Source organism: Rhododendron vialii, chromosome 10a, assembly GCF_030253575.1.
Source record: "Rhododendron vialii isolate Sample 1 chromosome 10a, ASM3025357v1".
In the NCBI taxonomy this organism is placed as follows: Eukaryota; Viridiplantae; Streptophyta; class Magnoliopsida; order Ericales; family Ericaceae; genus Rhododendron; species Rhododendron vialii.
The window spans coordinates 37,601,908-37,617,775 of NC_080566.1; the positions used below are offsets into that span (position 1 = coordinate 37,601,908).

Sequence of the window (15,868 nt, forward strand, 5' to 3'; positions counted from 1 at the left end):
ATTCACTCCCTAGGATAGGGTAGGGTAAGATACCCTTAGGTTTAGGCACTTTCATAGAATTTTAGGGTGCACTTTCTTATTATAGGGTAGGGTATCTTAAGATTTAGGCACTTTCATAGGATTTTTGGGTGCATTTTCCTATCATAGGATTTTAGTGGGTTAGACACTTTAATAGAATTTATGAGGCACTTTTATAAAGTACTCTAGGGTTTACGTTAGGGGACTTGTGGGCTAACAAAACTGTCACGACCCTAGTCCGCCCCTTGAGGTCTTAATCATGACAAATGCCAGTGATTTCTCACTAAGGCCAAATTACAAATCAAATATCATCTAAGCAAGCGATAATCAAAAGGGACTAAACATGACAGCAGAAGCAAAAGACGACTTTTATTGATAAAGAACCAAAGTCTTACTTATGTTTTACAAACCAAAAGATAAACCTCTCAGAGCTGTGCTTACTTATAAACTCAAAAGCTAATAAACCATGTACAAAGCTAAGTGTCTACAAGCATAACTTCCTTTTTGCAAGTATCCAAAAAAAAATACAACACATTCCAAAAGTAAATACCACGCCACCCTACGCGCTGCTTCCTGAAAGGTGGAAAAGAAAATACATAAGCCAAAACTCGTGTGAATGATTAATACTTAACTCACATGCCTTTCATGGACAATGCAAAATAATTTGATAGTATTAATTTCAAAACAAAGAACTCAAATCCATAAGCCAAATATAATGCACATTCTGTTATTCAAAATTCTAAAGCTACCGGGCGTCCCCGGTAGTGGATAAGCCAAACGTCTATGCATTATCCCAAAACACACACCAACCTTAAACACCCTTACTAGCCATTAAGCCGTCCCCTAGCAAGACCAGACGTTGGGAATGCCATTAAATAGATTCGCAAATATTTCACAAATAGGTCCACCTTCCATTGGTGTCCATGGAGTACACCATTTATAAAACATGCTCAAATAAGCTCGATAAGGAAACAAGTTCAAAACCATGTGTTTAGGTATTAAATCACTCACCTCGGCTCTACGAACCACCCGAACTTTCTAAAACAATTAAGCAATAAAAACATGATTAGAAGATGCCAAACAAGCCTATCTTTATGAACATAAGGTCCTAAGGTAAACATATGAAGTTAAACGACCAATCTCAAGAAATAATTTCAGAATCTTCAATTTTATCAACTTCAACTTAAAATCTGAATTTGCACAGAAATAACTAAGATACAAACTCCACATACTTTTTAAGGTCTATGAATCTAGTTTCAAAATCAGAAATCGGATCACAATTTCATCGCCCGAGCTCAAAATTATGGCCGTTTTCCTAACACGTGTCTGTGCAGTCAGCACAGTCTGAAACTGCGCGCTGCAAGGTCACGAATTTTTACAGAATCCAATACTTTGATTCTGATCCTGAAATTTTTACCATAGACAAAGGACTCATAGAGGAACTCTCAATAAAAATCTCATAATTTTTGGAGCTTAGGAACTGCCTCAAAAAAATCCACAAAATCAGTATAGATACAAAATTTCTCAAATCTGCAGATTTCTAGAAAATTACCTCTTGTTCTTCCTACGATTTTCAACTCTTAAACCCCTCCAAACTACTTCTAACTTACATCAAAACCTCACTAATCATGCTCAAACTCATAGATATAGAAGAACATCAAATTCAAGAACATCAAATTCATGCACCAAAACAGGTTTTAAACACTCAATCCAAGGGATCTCAAGTTAAATTCTTGAGTTCCTTAAGAATTCAACCCTAAAACTCAAATTCAACTTAAATCAAACATCTAGAGCATGAATTCATCAAGTAAAGCATGATATTCAAGTCAAGAAATATAAATTCAAGTGTAACGAACATGATTTACCAAGTTAAATCTTCAATTCCAAACCAAGCAAGGTCAAACCCTAGGTTTCCCCTAATTTTTCCCTTTCTTCTTTCCTTCTTTTTGCTACTCGGTTCACTCGAGAGCTCGTTCCAGAATACCTTCTTAAGACATAAGTACTTATTTCACATTTTTAAACTCAAACATAATGTAAATGAAAAATAAATTTTCAATTTTTTTTGCACCATATTAAAGATCTCAATGAGATCTTTCAAACAAGATCCACATTACATATTTTTAGATTTTAATAAGTCCATCATTTTTGAGTTTGAAATTGCCTTCTTAAAAAATAAGTACTTATTTCACGTTCCGGAACGGAGCCCTCTCTCTCTCTCTCTCTCTCTCTCTCTCTCAACAGTGAAAGATAGACAAAGGAAAGAATAGTGCAGACGTTCTCCGATTTTTGTTTTATTAGGCTAACAGAAAAGTTATTAGATGCAAGTGTGACATGTGCTAACTTGTATTCCAAATATATTTAACTAGCAAGTTAGGCCAATAACTCATACAATAAGCCTAAAGCACAATACGTAATTAACTTAAGTCATAATTAAAAACTAGGGATATTACAAAAACTAATAGGTAAACTTATGGATTTATGAAATCTTTATAGTGGACCTATCACAAAATCCCGGTATTGTAATAGGACACGTTAATATAGGTATAGATGATGGGCTTGTTGGGTCTGGGGATGATGCGCTTCTTGGAATTTGTTTGTTATTAAATGAATAAGGGCCAGATTATCATGAGAAAATGATGAAGATAACCCAATTTGTTAAGTGAGGCTGATTCCAAATCTGATTCAGAGAATAGCCTTTATAGTTCAAGTGAGCATAAAGATATATAATGGGGAGATAATCAAACCCAATATCACAGTCTATACTCACAGGCCCCAGCCCAACTTGAGAATGCATTTGCATAGTTGGACTCAACCGGATCACACTACGTAGTGTCAACACTCAAATGTTCAAGAGCATTAGATAAGTGCATTTGGGAGGACAATGCACCAATTTTCTCTGTTTTTTTTTTTTGAGGAAGAGCAAGAAATGCATTAATAATAATAAAAAGAGTACAACTGTGCTGTCGCTGTTACATTAATGAAGACACGCCCGTGACGACTGACGAGCGACGAGCGAAGACCAAAGTTTATTATGTTAGATCGGTGACACTTAATATATAACCTTAGACCTTCCATTGTGTCTAGAAGATTCTCACATTTTTTTGAAACTATCCCAGCAATTAATGGTAAACACTTAATCGTGTTGAAAATCGCTTCTTCTATACTCTCCTTCTTGCATGTACATCTTCTCCTCCCAGTAAACCCTTATCCATTATTATGTCGAAAAAATTAACCTTCATCGTTGAAAGTTGAGTAACTAAAAGTGCTCTAATCACATTCAGATCTAAGCAACGAATATACAGATTAACTTAAAATGATTTTCTGCAGATAAAAAGAAACTTAAACTAATTTTTTTTATAACTCGTATTAATTGATCAGGATACATACATGAATGATGCTATGGTGTCTCCCCCACTATAACCTAACCAGTCGAAGACATAACATTTTTAAAAATGGCATAACATTAATTATTATTATTATTATTAAGGTCATAATTAATCGTGTTGAAAATCGCTTCTTCTATACTCTCCTTCTTGCATGTACATCTTCTCCTCCCAGTAAACCCTTATCCATTATTATGTCGAAAAAATTAACCTTCATCGTTGAAAGTTGAGTAACTAAAAGTGCTCTAATCACATTCAGATCTAAGCAACGAATATACAGATTAACTTAAAATGATTTTCTGCAGATAAAAAGAAACTTAAACTAATTTTTTTTATAACTCGTATTAATTGATCAGGATACATACATGAATGATGCTATGGTGTCTCCCCCACTATAACCTAACCAGTCGAAGACATAACATTTTTAAAAATGGCATAACATTAATTATTATTATTATTATTAAGGTCATAATTAACACTTTTCAAAAACGGCATAACATAACCACTTGAAGACATAATATTTTTTAAATATGACATAATATTTGTATTATTATAGTGTCTCCTTAAAAAAGTGTTGCGCCATTATTATGGTGTCCCCCTAAAATGGTATAACATAACCACTAAAATGCATAACATTAACAATTCGGAAGCACCATAGTTTTTTCCTACATAAATATTTGTTTCAACGAACAAGATCCATATAATGTAAAAAAGAAAACAGAGTACAATAAAAACGGACACTACCGATCCAAAAATACAAAAAACACAACAAACAAAAACAAAATACAACAAACAAAACGAAACAAAACAAAAGCCGTCTAGTACCAAGACGCTGGAGTCGGACCCGCCGATCACACTCCATAAATATACGCATACACTTAATTCACATTATGCCGAGTAGAGTATGGGTCGACCCCGTACATCATCCAATCAACGGATAAGACTAACATTTTTCAACCAAGATTGTCTGGATGCCAATTTGAGTGAAACAGACTACCCAACGCTTTTTTTTTTACCCAACTCTTTGGCTTGCTCTTTGAGAACAAATTTCTGTACTTTTCCATTTGAATTTACTGGCAAATCCCCAAAAACAACACTCCCAGGCATCTTATAGTAGTAATTTGGTAATTTAACCCCAAAAAATTCAATAATATCTTGACTACTTGTCGTACACCCCTCTTTCAACTTGACAAAAGCACAGGGCCTCTCCCCTAGCTAACCTAACCGGTACCAAAAACACAGCCTCAATTTCAAGTGTGCTTATAGCATCGTCTAGGCCTTTACACACACAATTGAAAATCGCGTCAACTGCCCGATCTTTGATTCGAATGTCACCATCAGGGTCCCGGACCCCAAGGTCTCTTGTACGGTACCACCCATTTTTGAATGCAGCTTGAGTTCCTTGTACGTCTTTAAGGTACCCCAACATCATGGCATTGCTCCTCAACATCACCTCGCCTACGGTTTTCCCATCAGCCGGCACGCTTGTCATCGTCGTTGGGTCTTTCACATCAACCCCTTCCATTACCAAATTGTGAACCCCGTCACGATGTATTATGCTGGCGAGATCATATTGATCAAACTCCAAAGATCTTACGGTCATAGGGCCAAGGGCTTCTGTCATTCCATATGCATGAGAAACATTGAATCCCAATTTATGAACATCGTTCAAAATTTCAAGTGGTGGCAATGCTCCGGCAATCACTAAATCCACCTTTGTGGGAAGTGGCCGGTGACCTGCGAAGGGATCTTTCTTCAATGATGTTCAAGATCTTGGGTGCACCACATAAAAGTGTCACCTGTTAACAATATATTAGTATTAAGAAAATACTAAAAAATAAATTAAAGGACTACTAAATGAAATGGACCATTAAAATTTAGAGTATAAAATTATCCAACATCACCTTGTGGATAGATATTGAATCAAAGATGGCTTTAGCTGTGACATTTCTAAGGCAGATATTAGTTCTACCCAAAACTGTCACTACCCAAGTGAAGCACCACCCGCTGCAATGGAACATGTCCACTGTCCAAAAATACACCGGCTTTGCGCTAATTTCCAACCGGAAAATTTGAGCAATCGAGTTGAGATAGGTAGCTCTGTGGTTGTACACCACACCTTTAGGTGTTCCAGTTGAATTTGAACCAAAAGTGTAATTCACTGTGATTGGATCACATTCGTCTATTGGGCTTGTGATCTCCAAATCAGGTTTTCCCATGTCAAGCCTATCGTAATCCAAACTATCTGGTGGAACTTCTTGTGTGGTAAAAAATGCCCATGGATCGTTGTCTCCAATGACCACAAGAAACGGTGATTTGGCTTTGGCGGCAGAGATAGCCTCGAAAGCTTTGAGGACAATTTGGACATGTTGGTAGTCCACACAAATTATTTTGGCCTCCAATTGTTGTAATAACAATGCTAACATGGGTGCATCATGCCTTGTGTTAAGGGCAGAAAGGACTGCCCCTGCCATTGGAACTCCGAAGTACAACTCGTAAAGCGCAGGAATATTTAGGGCCAAAGCTGCAACCTTTTCACGTAACCAAAAAAAGGGAATTTCGACTACGTTGTCACATGCTTTTGAAATTACATACATGCAAAATTAAACAACACAACTGGATCAGCCCGAAGCGTTAGCTTGGTTGGTTGGTTGGTTTGACAAGGGTTCGATTCTTGGAGTTAAGTTGCACGAAAGTAATTTTTTGTGATACTCCTAGTCCCGATGATGTAGGACAAAATGGAGAGTTTTTATTTTTTATTTTTATTGTTTTAGAATAAGATTTTGACTAGGAATATTTTCGTTTAGGTTAGAATTATTAACTTTCCATATTTAGTTTGATTTTGATTTCGACCTTTATTAGGATTCTTGGTCTACAAGAATTAGGATTTTATTTTAATTAATTAGGAAATATTTTTTCTTTAATGTCGCTTGTTTTGGCATGATTTAAGATTTCTTTTTCAGTAGGATTTCTAGGGTTAAGGTCTTATAAAAAGGGCTGTAACCTATTCAACTTTTAATTAATATTATTCTGAGAGTGCTCTCTATTTTCCTTGTGCGCAAGGTGTGCTCGTGAATTCGAGTGTTTATTTGTTTGTATTAGTACACAAACTAATCTCTTCGTGAATTCCCGATCGAAATGAATGACCTGCCTTTAACCTGACTGGTGAGGGGATTAATTGAGGTGCGCATTAGCTGGCCTAGACGACCGTCCACTTATATTTCATAAAAATATAAAGGGAAAGATTAAGTATAATGTCCGCACAATACTGGTATTTGTTTGTTTGCTAAAAATGAATAAAAACTTGATTTAATTGTCATATGGTCTTTAAATGAAAATTATTGTTATATTTTTATTATGATCCGATTCATTTATCTTTTAAATGGCTAATTTTTCATTAGTTGTGTGAAAACTCAAGTTGTCGGTATCCATGGATACTGATAAAAATCAAGTTGTTAGTATCCAAACCATTTATCTTTTAAATCACTAATTTTTCATTAATTGTGTGAAAAATCGAGTTTTCATTAGTTGTACGAAAAATCAAGTTGTCAGTATCCATGGATAAGTGAAAAATAACACAATTTTTAAAATCGGAAGTGGAACGGGCCACTCTCCATTAAATTAGCTCTGCATGAAAGCGGTACATGAATCGAACCCTCCCCTTCCTGGCGAGTTAGGATAATTCTAGCTTGTGATTCATTCAACAAATGATAAAGTACAATGGAATGATCATCACTTCGATGGTCGCCATTCCATTGGTAGGTCAATGAATGACGATTTTTTGTTTTTTTCGTATACCATCTCGGCGTGCGAAAGACTATTTTACTTTAACGAAAAGGGTATTTTTGTAAACTTACAACGTCTCTGCGGTTAAGACCCATCTGAGACAGAGTTGACGCGAGCCTGATACATCTCCCATGGGTCTCCCTCCACGAATACCTTGTATCTCCATAAACAATGGAAACCTTATCGCCATGAACAAAAGCTGCTCGCTTTAAGAAGCTTATAGGAGGGATGGGCACATGATTGGCAGAGCATTTCACGAGACCCTCCATTTTTGGTCGATTTTCCTCGCAGGTGAAACGATGACTCTGAATCAAGAATGCAGGATGGTTGGATTTATTTTATAACATTGTGATCATTGACTCGGATCCATAAACTGTATATTGGGTCCCGTTCCCCTAAGGTACTTATTTTTTCGTTTTATGAGATAAGTCATTATCTCATAATACATTGCATTTATTTCAAAAAATAAGTACTTAATTATTTGATAAATAAATACTTAATTATTTTAGTTAGTGAAACACACCCCTAAAGAATTGATTCTAGGTGTGACATTACAAGAAATTAGAGGATTTGAGAGAAAAATTTAAGGACCAAATTAGTTTGGTGGGAAAATTTGGGCACATTTAGCAACCAAAAGTTGGGGGGCGGGGGGGTTAGGTCTTTAGCTCCCAGTCCTAGACAAGTGCTGGAGGGTCATTTAATTGTTAATTAATTAAATTGTGCCATGAAATAGAGATATATTGGGCTGAAATTAATGGGCCAGAACAATTTTGATTGGGCCCGTTAATTTCGATTTAATTTGGTCACGGGCTCAAAGTTCTTGGGCTCTATCACTAAGAAATAATTTGTGAAGGCCCGTTGTCAGTGTGAATGGTTAGTAGTTTCTAGAATAATCCCACGAAAAAAGGGTTTTGGTTTTGCTGGCACTTAGTTTCAGAAAAGCCATGCGATGAAATGGCCCAATAAGAACAAAATAAGGAAGTGAGGCGATTTGCAACTTCCAGCAACTGTTGATAACCGTCCTTGATCAACCATTACACGAATGAGGAGCTAGTGCGGGGACACTTGTCATCACAAGAGCAAGGCGGGAAAATACACATGCAAAACCGTGAGCATCATCTCTGCCTATAAATACAAGAACTCAAAAACAAAAAAAAAAGGATTCCTACACCACATAAAGCCTAGCGCTTATCCAATCACTCAAACTTTCACCAAAGTTTGTTTTATCTTTACTAGCTTTTCCAGTTGTCTCAATCCTTTTACTTCATCAAGTAAATTGGATTTTTTTATCTTTTCGTTGTACCCGTCAACTTTATTATTCCGATATAATAAAGTTCTTATTTTTCGTTCATGTTCTCTATTTTTTCTCACACGATTGGAAAATTCTAAGTCCACTATCGTTGTGGCAAATCATGAACCTCTTTGTGGCCTCGCCCTTTGGGTCGCACACAATTGCATTATATACGAAGTCAGATCGAGGCGCTCACGCCTTCCATACGTTGGACACCGACAAGTCCTGACACGCCCGCGCTCATACCGTATGCGCCATTGATTTTCCTATTACTCCTACCCAACGGAAAAGTGAGAAACAGATTCTCTTGTGAGGTGATGCAAAAGGAGACCCGCTATGATTTTATTTATTTCATGAGTCGTTCATATCTAGACCTCGAAATTAAAGTTATTCAAGAAAGAAGCAGATTGATCGGACGACATTAGCAAAGACTTGTTTGATCATATTTTGTATATAAATTAAAATGCAATGAACAGAACTCTGGTTGTCCGTTTGCTCTCCGGAAATACACGGTCCGTTAAAATGAATGTTCGATGTCTGAACGACTTAATTTTTGTTTGTAGAGATGACTGACAAAATAAAAGAAACATTTTCTTCGTGAAGATAAGGACGCCACTGGGCTTATTGCGTCTAGTTGTCACCAATTTTTCTTCAGTCCTGCTACACACACAGCAAATTGTGCACAGATTTCGTTGTAGGGCTCACCACGGGTCTCACACAAATCATCCGAGTCGTTCATTAAATGTAAAACATTTTTTCAAGGGTTCTTGTAAAAAATAAGCTCAATCCAATACCTATAGGTGCTTCATCCAACCATCTAACTTTTCATTCAGATTTTCGGATAATGAAAAGTTATATGATTGGATCGAGTACCTATAAGTATCAGATTGAGATTGTTTTTAACAGGGATCCTTGAAAAAATGTTTTACATTTAATGAACGGCTAGGATGATTTATATGGGACCCGTGGTGGGTCCCACAATGAAATCTGTGTACAATCTGTGCACAGATTGTATGTGTGTGTAGATTTTCTGATTTTTCTTCTTAGTCAATTTGGTCTAAGTTTTTGTTCATTTTTTTTATTTAGGTCGTGGAAGAAGGTCGTTGTTTGTATTAAGCAAATATGGACGGCAAATGCGTGATGCCCAAATTACTATGACAGATTTTTAGATTCCAGCTTCTAATCACAGATCCTAAAAACCTGAAAAATGAATGAAATTCTCAAAATTTCGAAATTGGATTTTAAGATTCTGCAACATAAATTCTCAAAAAAGGAATGAAGTTCTTATGATCTCGCAGCTGCATCAAACAAGTTTATCAATTTCTATTAAAATTCAGAATCTAAAATTTGCAGCAAAATCTAAACCTAAAATATAAAATATGTACCTATAGCTATTGCAAACACGCCATGTATGACGTTCGGAGTAGCTTATGCACACATTGATTAATTCTCTCTCCGGTCCTATCGAAGGTAGGTCGATTCACACCGGAACGGTCTTCCAGTATTTCTTATATCTCAAGGAATTCTACATCACATGACATGACAGTCAGTTGGGTTTAGAGGAGTACTGGTATAATACATGACAGTCAATTCATGCTATTTTTTTCTTATCAGCTAATACTTGCTGATAAAAAAAAATGGGTCCCTAAATTATTTGAATGAAGTTACCACTTCTCACAATCTGATCGAGTCCTTGCAACCAAAAACACCATCTTCTCGGCTACCATTGCGCTCTCTCTCTAGAAAAATCTTTATTTTTAATTAATCCGATATTATAAAAAAAAAGGGAAAGACTACAACACACACCCCTTATTTGGGTGTGTATCATATGTACTCCCAAAATATTATGAATTATAGAGAAAATATTACGAATCGTATTGCTAAAAAGTTATGAATCGTATAAAGGTTACGAGATACACCAAAATGTTATGAATCATAATGAAAATGTTACGAATCTTACTGTTGAAAGGTTATGAATTCTATAATAAAAGTTACGAAACACACTAAAATGTTATGGATGAACCATAAAATAGGTACTTATGGTATACCCTTTTAAAGAGTGTGTATTATAGACTTTCCCTTATAAAAAAGAGTGATGCTACAGATACCGACGCGGTCGCTACTGAAATCGTAGGGAAGGCCGCGCCGGGCCGTCTCCGACCACCAGACGGCCGATCCGAGCCGTCCAAAAATTCTAAAAAAAAAAACGAGAGGGCCATTCCGAGAATCAATGGCATCCGAGGTGTGTAAGGTGCTTGATCCGAACATCATTTTTTCGTGTATATATGTATATTTCCAAGTATATACATATATACACGAAAAAATGGTGTTCGGATCAAGCACCTTATACACCTCGGATGCCATTAATTCCCCCGTAGGCCCCTTTGTTTTTTTTTTTTGAATTTTTGGACGGCTCGGATCGGCCGTCCGGTGGCCGGAGACGGCCCGGCGCGGCCGTCCCTACGATATCGGTACCGACCCCATCGGTACCAATATCATTTATGTATAAAAAAGTAGAGAGATAGGAAAATCGATGGCCATCCAAGTATAATAAACATCTATCCACCAAATCCTTTACAAGTCAAGCAGTGAATCACACCATTACCAACACGTCTGACAAAATTAAGCTTACACACACGGAAATAACATGTCAGTCCACCATCGAAAAACACTCGCAAATGGAGGAAATGCTTCACAAGAGAGATTACAAAGAACCATCGCTAAAGAAAAGAAGAATGAAAAGAAAACCAGAGAAATAAAACCTTTGTCCACCGTCAATGTCCCCTAGGATCGAGCAACTTATTCACTAGAAGACCTAGTCACCCTTGCATCATCTCATCCCCAGATCTGGCCCAACCCGAAGCGGACGTTGTGGAGGATAGGCCGGATGGAGGGTTTGAGGAGGAGGAGGAGGACGGGGAATGATAGCTAGAGGAAAGAGAGGAAAGGTCGCAGATCTAGGATTGGGAGAGAAAAAATACCCACAAGAGGGAGAAATCCCTCCCCTCGCGCCTCCTGTCAGGACGCGTAAACTTAATTCACATTATGCCCAGTAGAGTATGTGTCAACCCGTTCACCATCCAATCAATGGATAACACTAACTTTTTTCACACAACCAAATGCCCATTTGAGTGACAAAGACTACCCAAGTCTTTGGCCTTCTCTTTGAGTACAAATTTCAGTATTTTTCCAGTGGAATTTTCTGGCAAATCCCCAAAAATGACACTCTCAGGCACCATATAATTTGGTAATCTAACCCCACAAAATTCAATAATATCTTGGCTACTTGTCGTACGCCCCTCCTTCAATTTGACAAAAGCACAGGGGCTCTCTCCTAACCGCTTATCTGGCCTTCCAACAACAGCTGTCGCCTCAACCGCCGGATGACTAGCCAACACAGCCTCAATTTCAAGTGTGCTTATAGCATTGCCTCCACAATTGAAAATAGCGTTTGCTGCCCGGTCTTTGATTCGTATGTGACCATCGGGGTCACGGACTCCAAGGTCTCTTGTACCGTACCACCCGTTTTTGAATGCAGCTTGAGTTCCTTGTACGTTTTTAAGGTAACCCAACATCATGGTATTGCTCCTCAACATCACCTCACCAATGGTTTTCCCATCAGCCGGCACGCTTCTCATCGTCGCCAGGTCTTTTACATCAACCCCTTCCATTACCACATTGTGAACCCCGTTGCGATCTTTTATGCTGGCACGATCATATTGATCAAAATCCAAAGATCTTACGGTCACAAGGCCGAGGGCTTCTGTCATTCCATATGCATGATAAACATTGAATCCCAATTTATGAACATTGTTCAAAATTTCAAGAGGTGGCAATACTCCGGCAATCACTAAATCCACCTTTGTGGCAAGTGGCCGGTGACCGGCGAACGAGGCTTCTGCAATGATGTTCAAGATGGTGGGTGCACCACATAAATGTGTCACCTGTAAATTACACTACATTATTAAGAAAATACTAAAAGATAAATTAAAGGACTAATAAATGAAATGGACTATTGGAGTTTAGAGTATGAAATCATTCAACATCACCTTGTGGATAAATATTGAGTCAAAGATGACTTTAGCTGTGACATTTCTAAGGCATATATTTGTCCCGCCCAAAGCCGCCATTGCCCAAGTGAAGCACCACCCGCTGCAACGGAACATGTCCACGGTCCACAAAAATACCGTCTTTGCGCTCATTTCAAACCGAAAAATTTGAGCAATCGAATTGAGATAGGTGGCTCTGTGGCTGTACACTGCACCTTTAGGTGTCCCAGTTGAACCAGAAGTGTAATTAACCGTGATTGGATCACATTCGTCTATTGGGCTTACGATCTCAAAGTCATGTTTTCCCATTTCAAGAAGCCTATCGTAATCCAGACTACATGGTGGAACTTCTTGTGTGGTTGAAAATGCCCCTTGATTGCTGTCTCGGATGACAACAAGAAACGGTGATTTGGCTTTTGCGGCGGAGATCAGCTCTAAAGCTTTGAGGAAAATTTGGACATATTGAGAGTCAACACAAATTATTTTGGCCTCCAATTGTTGTAATAACAATGCTAACATGGGTGCATCAAGCCTTGTGTTAAGGGCAGAAAGGACTGCCCCTGCCATTGGAACTCCGAAGAACAACTCGTAAAGCGCAGGGATATTTGGGGCCAAAGCTGCAACCTTTCCACACAACCAAAAACAGGGAATTTCGACTTCGTTGTCACATGCCTTTAAAATTACATACATGCAAAATTAAACAACAGAATTGGCTAAGACACAACTGGGCCAGCCTCAAGGACTAGCCTGGTTGGTTGGTGAGTTTGTTCCTCAAACAATTGACCACAATTCCATTCTTGATGTCATTTGTGAATTTTTTAGTCACGACGTGGATGACCTGTCTTTGATTGAACCGGAGAGGGGATTAGTTGACATGCGCATAAACTGAAACAGACACTCTTGAGACCCAACTATAAAAATTTTGCTATGCAATACTATATTTTGATGGAGAAAAACTTCTTTACGGAGGCTCCGTAATGAAGATTTTCACAGAGGTGAACAATCTCATCCATCCAAAAGTGTTTTGGACGGTCCGAATTTTCAATAAATTATTCGCGCGTGCCACCCTACATATCTCATTTTGATGACTTCAGCAAGAAAGTTACTCCGGTGTTCCCTAAAATTGTTGAATGTGCAGAAAAGTTTTTTAAAAATCCGGTGTTCCGGCAAGATACATGCCATCTAAAAAAATCGAAGGGTCGGAGATTAACCAGTCGAGCCAAGCTTTGTCATGATTTATTAAGTTTGTAACGAATTTGAGCTCAAGTTTGCTCACGAACCTCAATGGGCAAATGAAAAACGTGTGTGTATACACACACACACATATATCCTCGCATAGATCAAATACAACAAAAAAAAAATTTGATTATGAAGGCATATATATTTCATTTTCCTATACTCTACAAGAAAACAACCACAATTTTGGAATAATAATAACACGTACTTAGGCCCCGTTTGTTTCGATGTAAAATATTTTTTCAAAAAACAAACTTCAAATTTTTATTTTCTGGTGTTTGGTTGGCACTTGAAAATATTTTCAGAAATCAATAAAATAGTGTGTGTGTGTGTGTGGGGGGGGGGGGGGGGGGGGGGGGGGGGGGGGGGGGGCTTAAACGGTAGAGAGATTTGAGAATATTGAAATTGAACGTGGGTCAAGATTGATGATCGAGAAAACTGAGCAGTGAGAATTGCAGTAGAAGACAACGGGTTTATTTCGGAAAATAACTTACGGATGATTTAAGGGTAAGTCATTTTCATCCAATTAATGAAAAATATAAAATATTTTCCTCATTTTTTACACAACCAAACACCGAAAAATAGGTAAAATATTTTACGCCAAAACAAACGGAGCCAATATATTTTTGTAAGGATTCTACATCAAGGTATCAAAATGCATGCTAATATTAATTGTGATAATTAATGTAACAAGTCTATTAAGTCTTGGCTTGTGTGAGCCAACTCGAGCCAAGCCTATACTGGTTGTTGCTTGGCTTGATAATTAAACGAGCCCAGAATTTAAACTTGAGCTTGTTTATTTATGTCTCGAGTCGAGGTCAAACGAGCTTTTATCGAACCGAGTCTCAAGCGGCTCTGTTTATTTGCAAACCTACCCTTAAGGAGTGTTATTTAAACGCCCTCTCCGTACGGATGTTGTGCCATGCATGGGGACAACAGGATCCGCATTTCCACATTGACGGTGGATCTATTTGAAAAAATATGACACGATCGAATTTAATAGACTGCCTTGCATTAATGCTGAAATCATTGACTCTTGGGAAGTTTCCTAGTAAATATAATTGGGGAGAGCCAGGTCAAGGAATGATGATTTTGTTTCTTTCGTAAAGCATCTTCACCAACGTATGAAACTCTAATTTAATGTAACGAAAAGGGTGTTCGAAAACTTACAACGTCTCCGCGGTTAAGACCCATTTGAGACAGAGCTGATGCGAGCAGGAGACATCTCCCATGAGTCTCCCTCCACGAATACCTTGTGTTTCCATATATAATGGAGGCCTTGTCACCATAAACAAAAGCTGCTCGCTCTAAGAAGCTTATAGGAGAGAGGGGAACACAATTTGCAGAGCATTTCACCAGACCCTCCATTTTTGTCATTTTCCTTGCAAGTTGCAATTGAAATGATGACTCTGGATCTAGAATACGTGCTAGTTGGGTTTAATTTATAAGAGAATAAATTATACATGGATACTCCGTGTCCAAGGGAGTGTCAGCCCATCCAATAAAAAGAAGACAACTCAACTTGTACAATTGGCAAAAAGGCAGGACAATGTTGAAAAATGATTTTTTGGATCTTATTAAGCAGAAACTTGATTATGAATAGGACTGTCTAAGAAAAATCGAAAATTCTAAAATCGGTCCGGACCGAACCGATCTTTTTTTTTTTGGACACAGATTCAAAAATTATATATGTGTGTGTGTGTGTGTGTAATATTTATAAATAATCAGAACTTTATTAATTGTTATGATTTTTTTAATAATTTTACATTAATGTGACAATGTTTGGCCTTTATTTGGTTGCTGCCTTGGACTATTCTAAACTGGAATAGTGAAACTTACTTGCTGTAATGTTATTTGAATCTTGAAACCAGCAACGCTTCAATCGCTTATTAGTTATTACATTTCATAACACTAATAAGTGTTTGCATTTTACATTGTTAGTTGACAGTAGCATCATTTATTTTTTATGGAAGGAAATCCGTGGATAAAATCGGAACCGAACCGTGACTCAAGATTCGGATTGAACCGAACCATGAGACTTTTGGACTAGGATTGGATTTCATTTTCTAAAAACCGTGACATAAGGATTAGGATTGGATTCATAG

The 15,868-nt window shown here is 37.6% G+C and overlaps 2 protein-coding genes across 4 annotated transcripts in view; both read right to left on the reverse strand.

Annotated features, from left to right (window-relative positions):
* LOC131303987 (butanoate--CoA ligase AAE1-like) overlaps positions 1-15,194 on the reverse strand; it is a 37,165-nt gene extending 21,971 nt beyond the window's left edge. The window contains exons 1-3 of one of the 3 annotated variants that reach the window (XM_058331073.1): positions 14,934-15,194; positions 12,528-13,199; positions 11,577-12,422 (exon numbers count right to left, since the gene is read on the reverse strand). In XM_058331073.1, coding sequence (XP_058187056.1) covers positions 11,586-12,422; positions 12,528-13,199; positions 14,934-15,140 — 1,716 coding nt within the window. In that variant the 5' untranslated portion in view covers positions 15,141-15,194 and the 3' untranslated portion in view covers positions 11,577-11,585. Of the gene's footprint in view, positions 1-11,000; positions 12,423-12,527; positions 13,200-14,933 lie in introns of those variants that run through there. The other 2 variants (XM_058331072.1, XM_058331074.1) reach the window with 2 other exon arrangements.
* Positions 4,664-7,479, reverse strand: LOC131303204 (butanoate--CoA ligase AAE1-like). The gene is made up of 3 exons (XM_058329976.1): positions 7,259-7,479; positions 5,306-5,932; positions 4,664-5,200 (listed from the first exon to the last, which is right to left on the reverse strand). The coding sequence occupies exons 1-3, from the start codon at positions 7,454-7,456 to the stop codon at positions 5,078-5,080; spliced, it is 948 nt and encodes a 315-aa protein (XP_058185959.1). The 5' UTR covers positions 7,457-7,479; the 3' UTR covers positions 4,664-5,077.
* Positions 15,195-15,868: the final 674 nt, after the last annotated feature.

Excerpts from the sequence above, each read along its gene's own strand:
- LOC131303204 (XM_058329976.1), bottom strand. The coding sequence starts at position 7,456 with ATGGAGGGTCTCGTGAAATGCTCTGCCAATCATGTGCCCATCCCTCCT. Across the intron at positions 5,933-7,258 it reads GTCTTAACCGCAGAGACGTT|GTTGCAGCTTTGGCCCTAAA; the intron begins GTAAGTTTACAA and ends TTACGTGAAAAG. Across the intron at positions 5,201-5,305 it reads ATTCAATATCTATCCACAAG|GTGACACTTTTATGTGGTGC; the intron begins GTGATGTTGGAT and ends TATTGTTAACAG.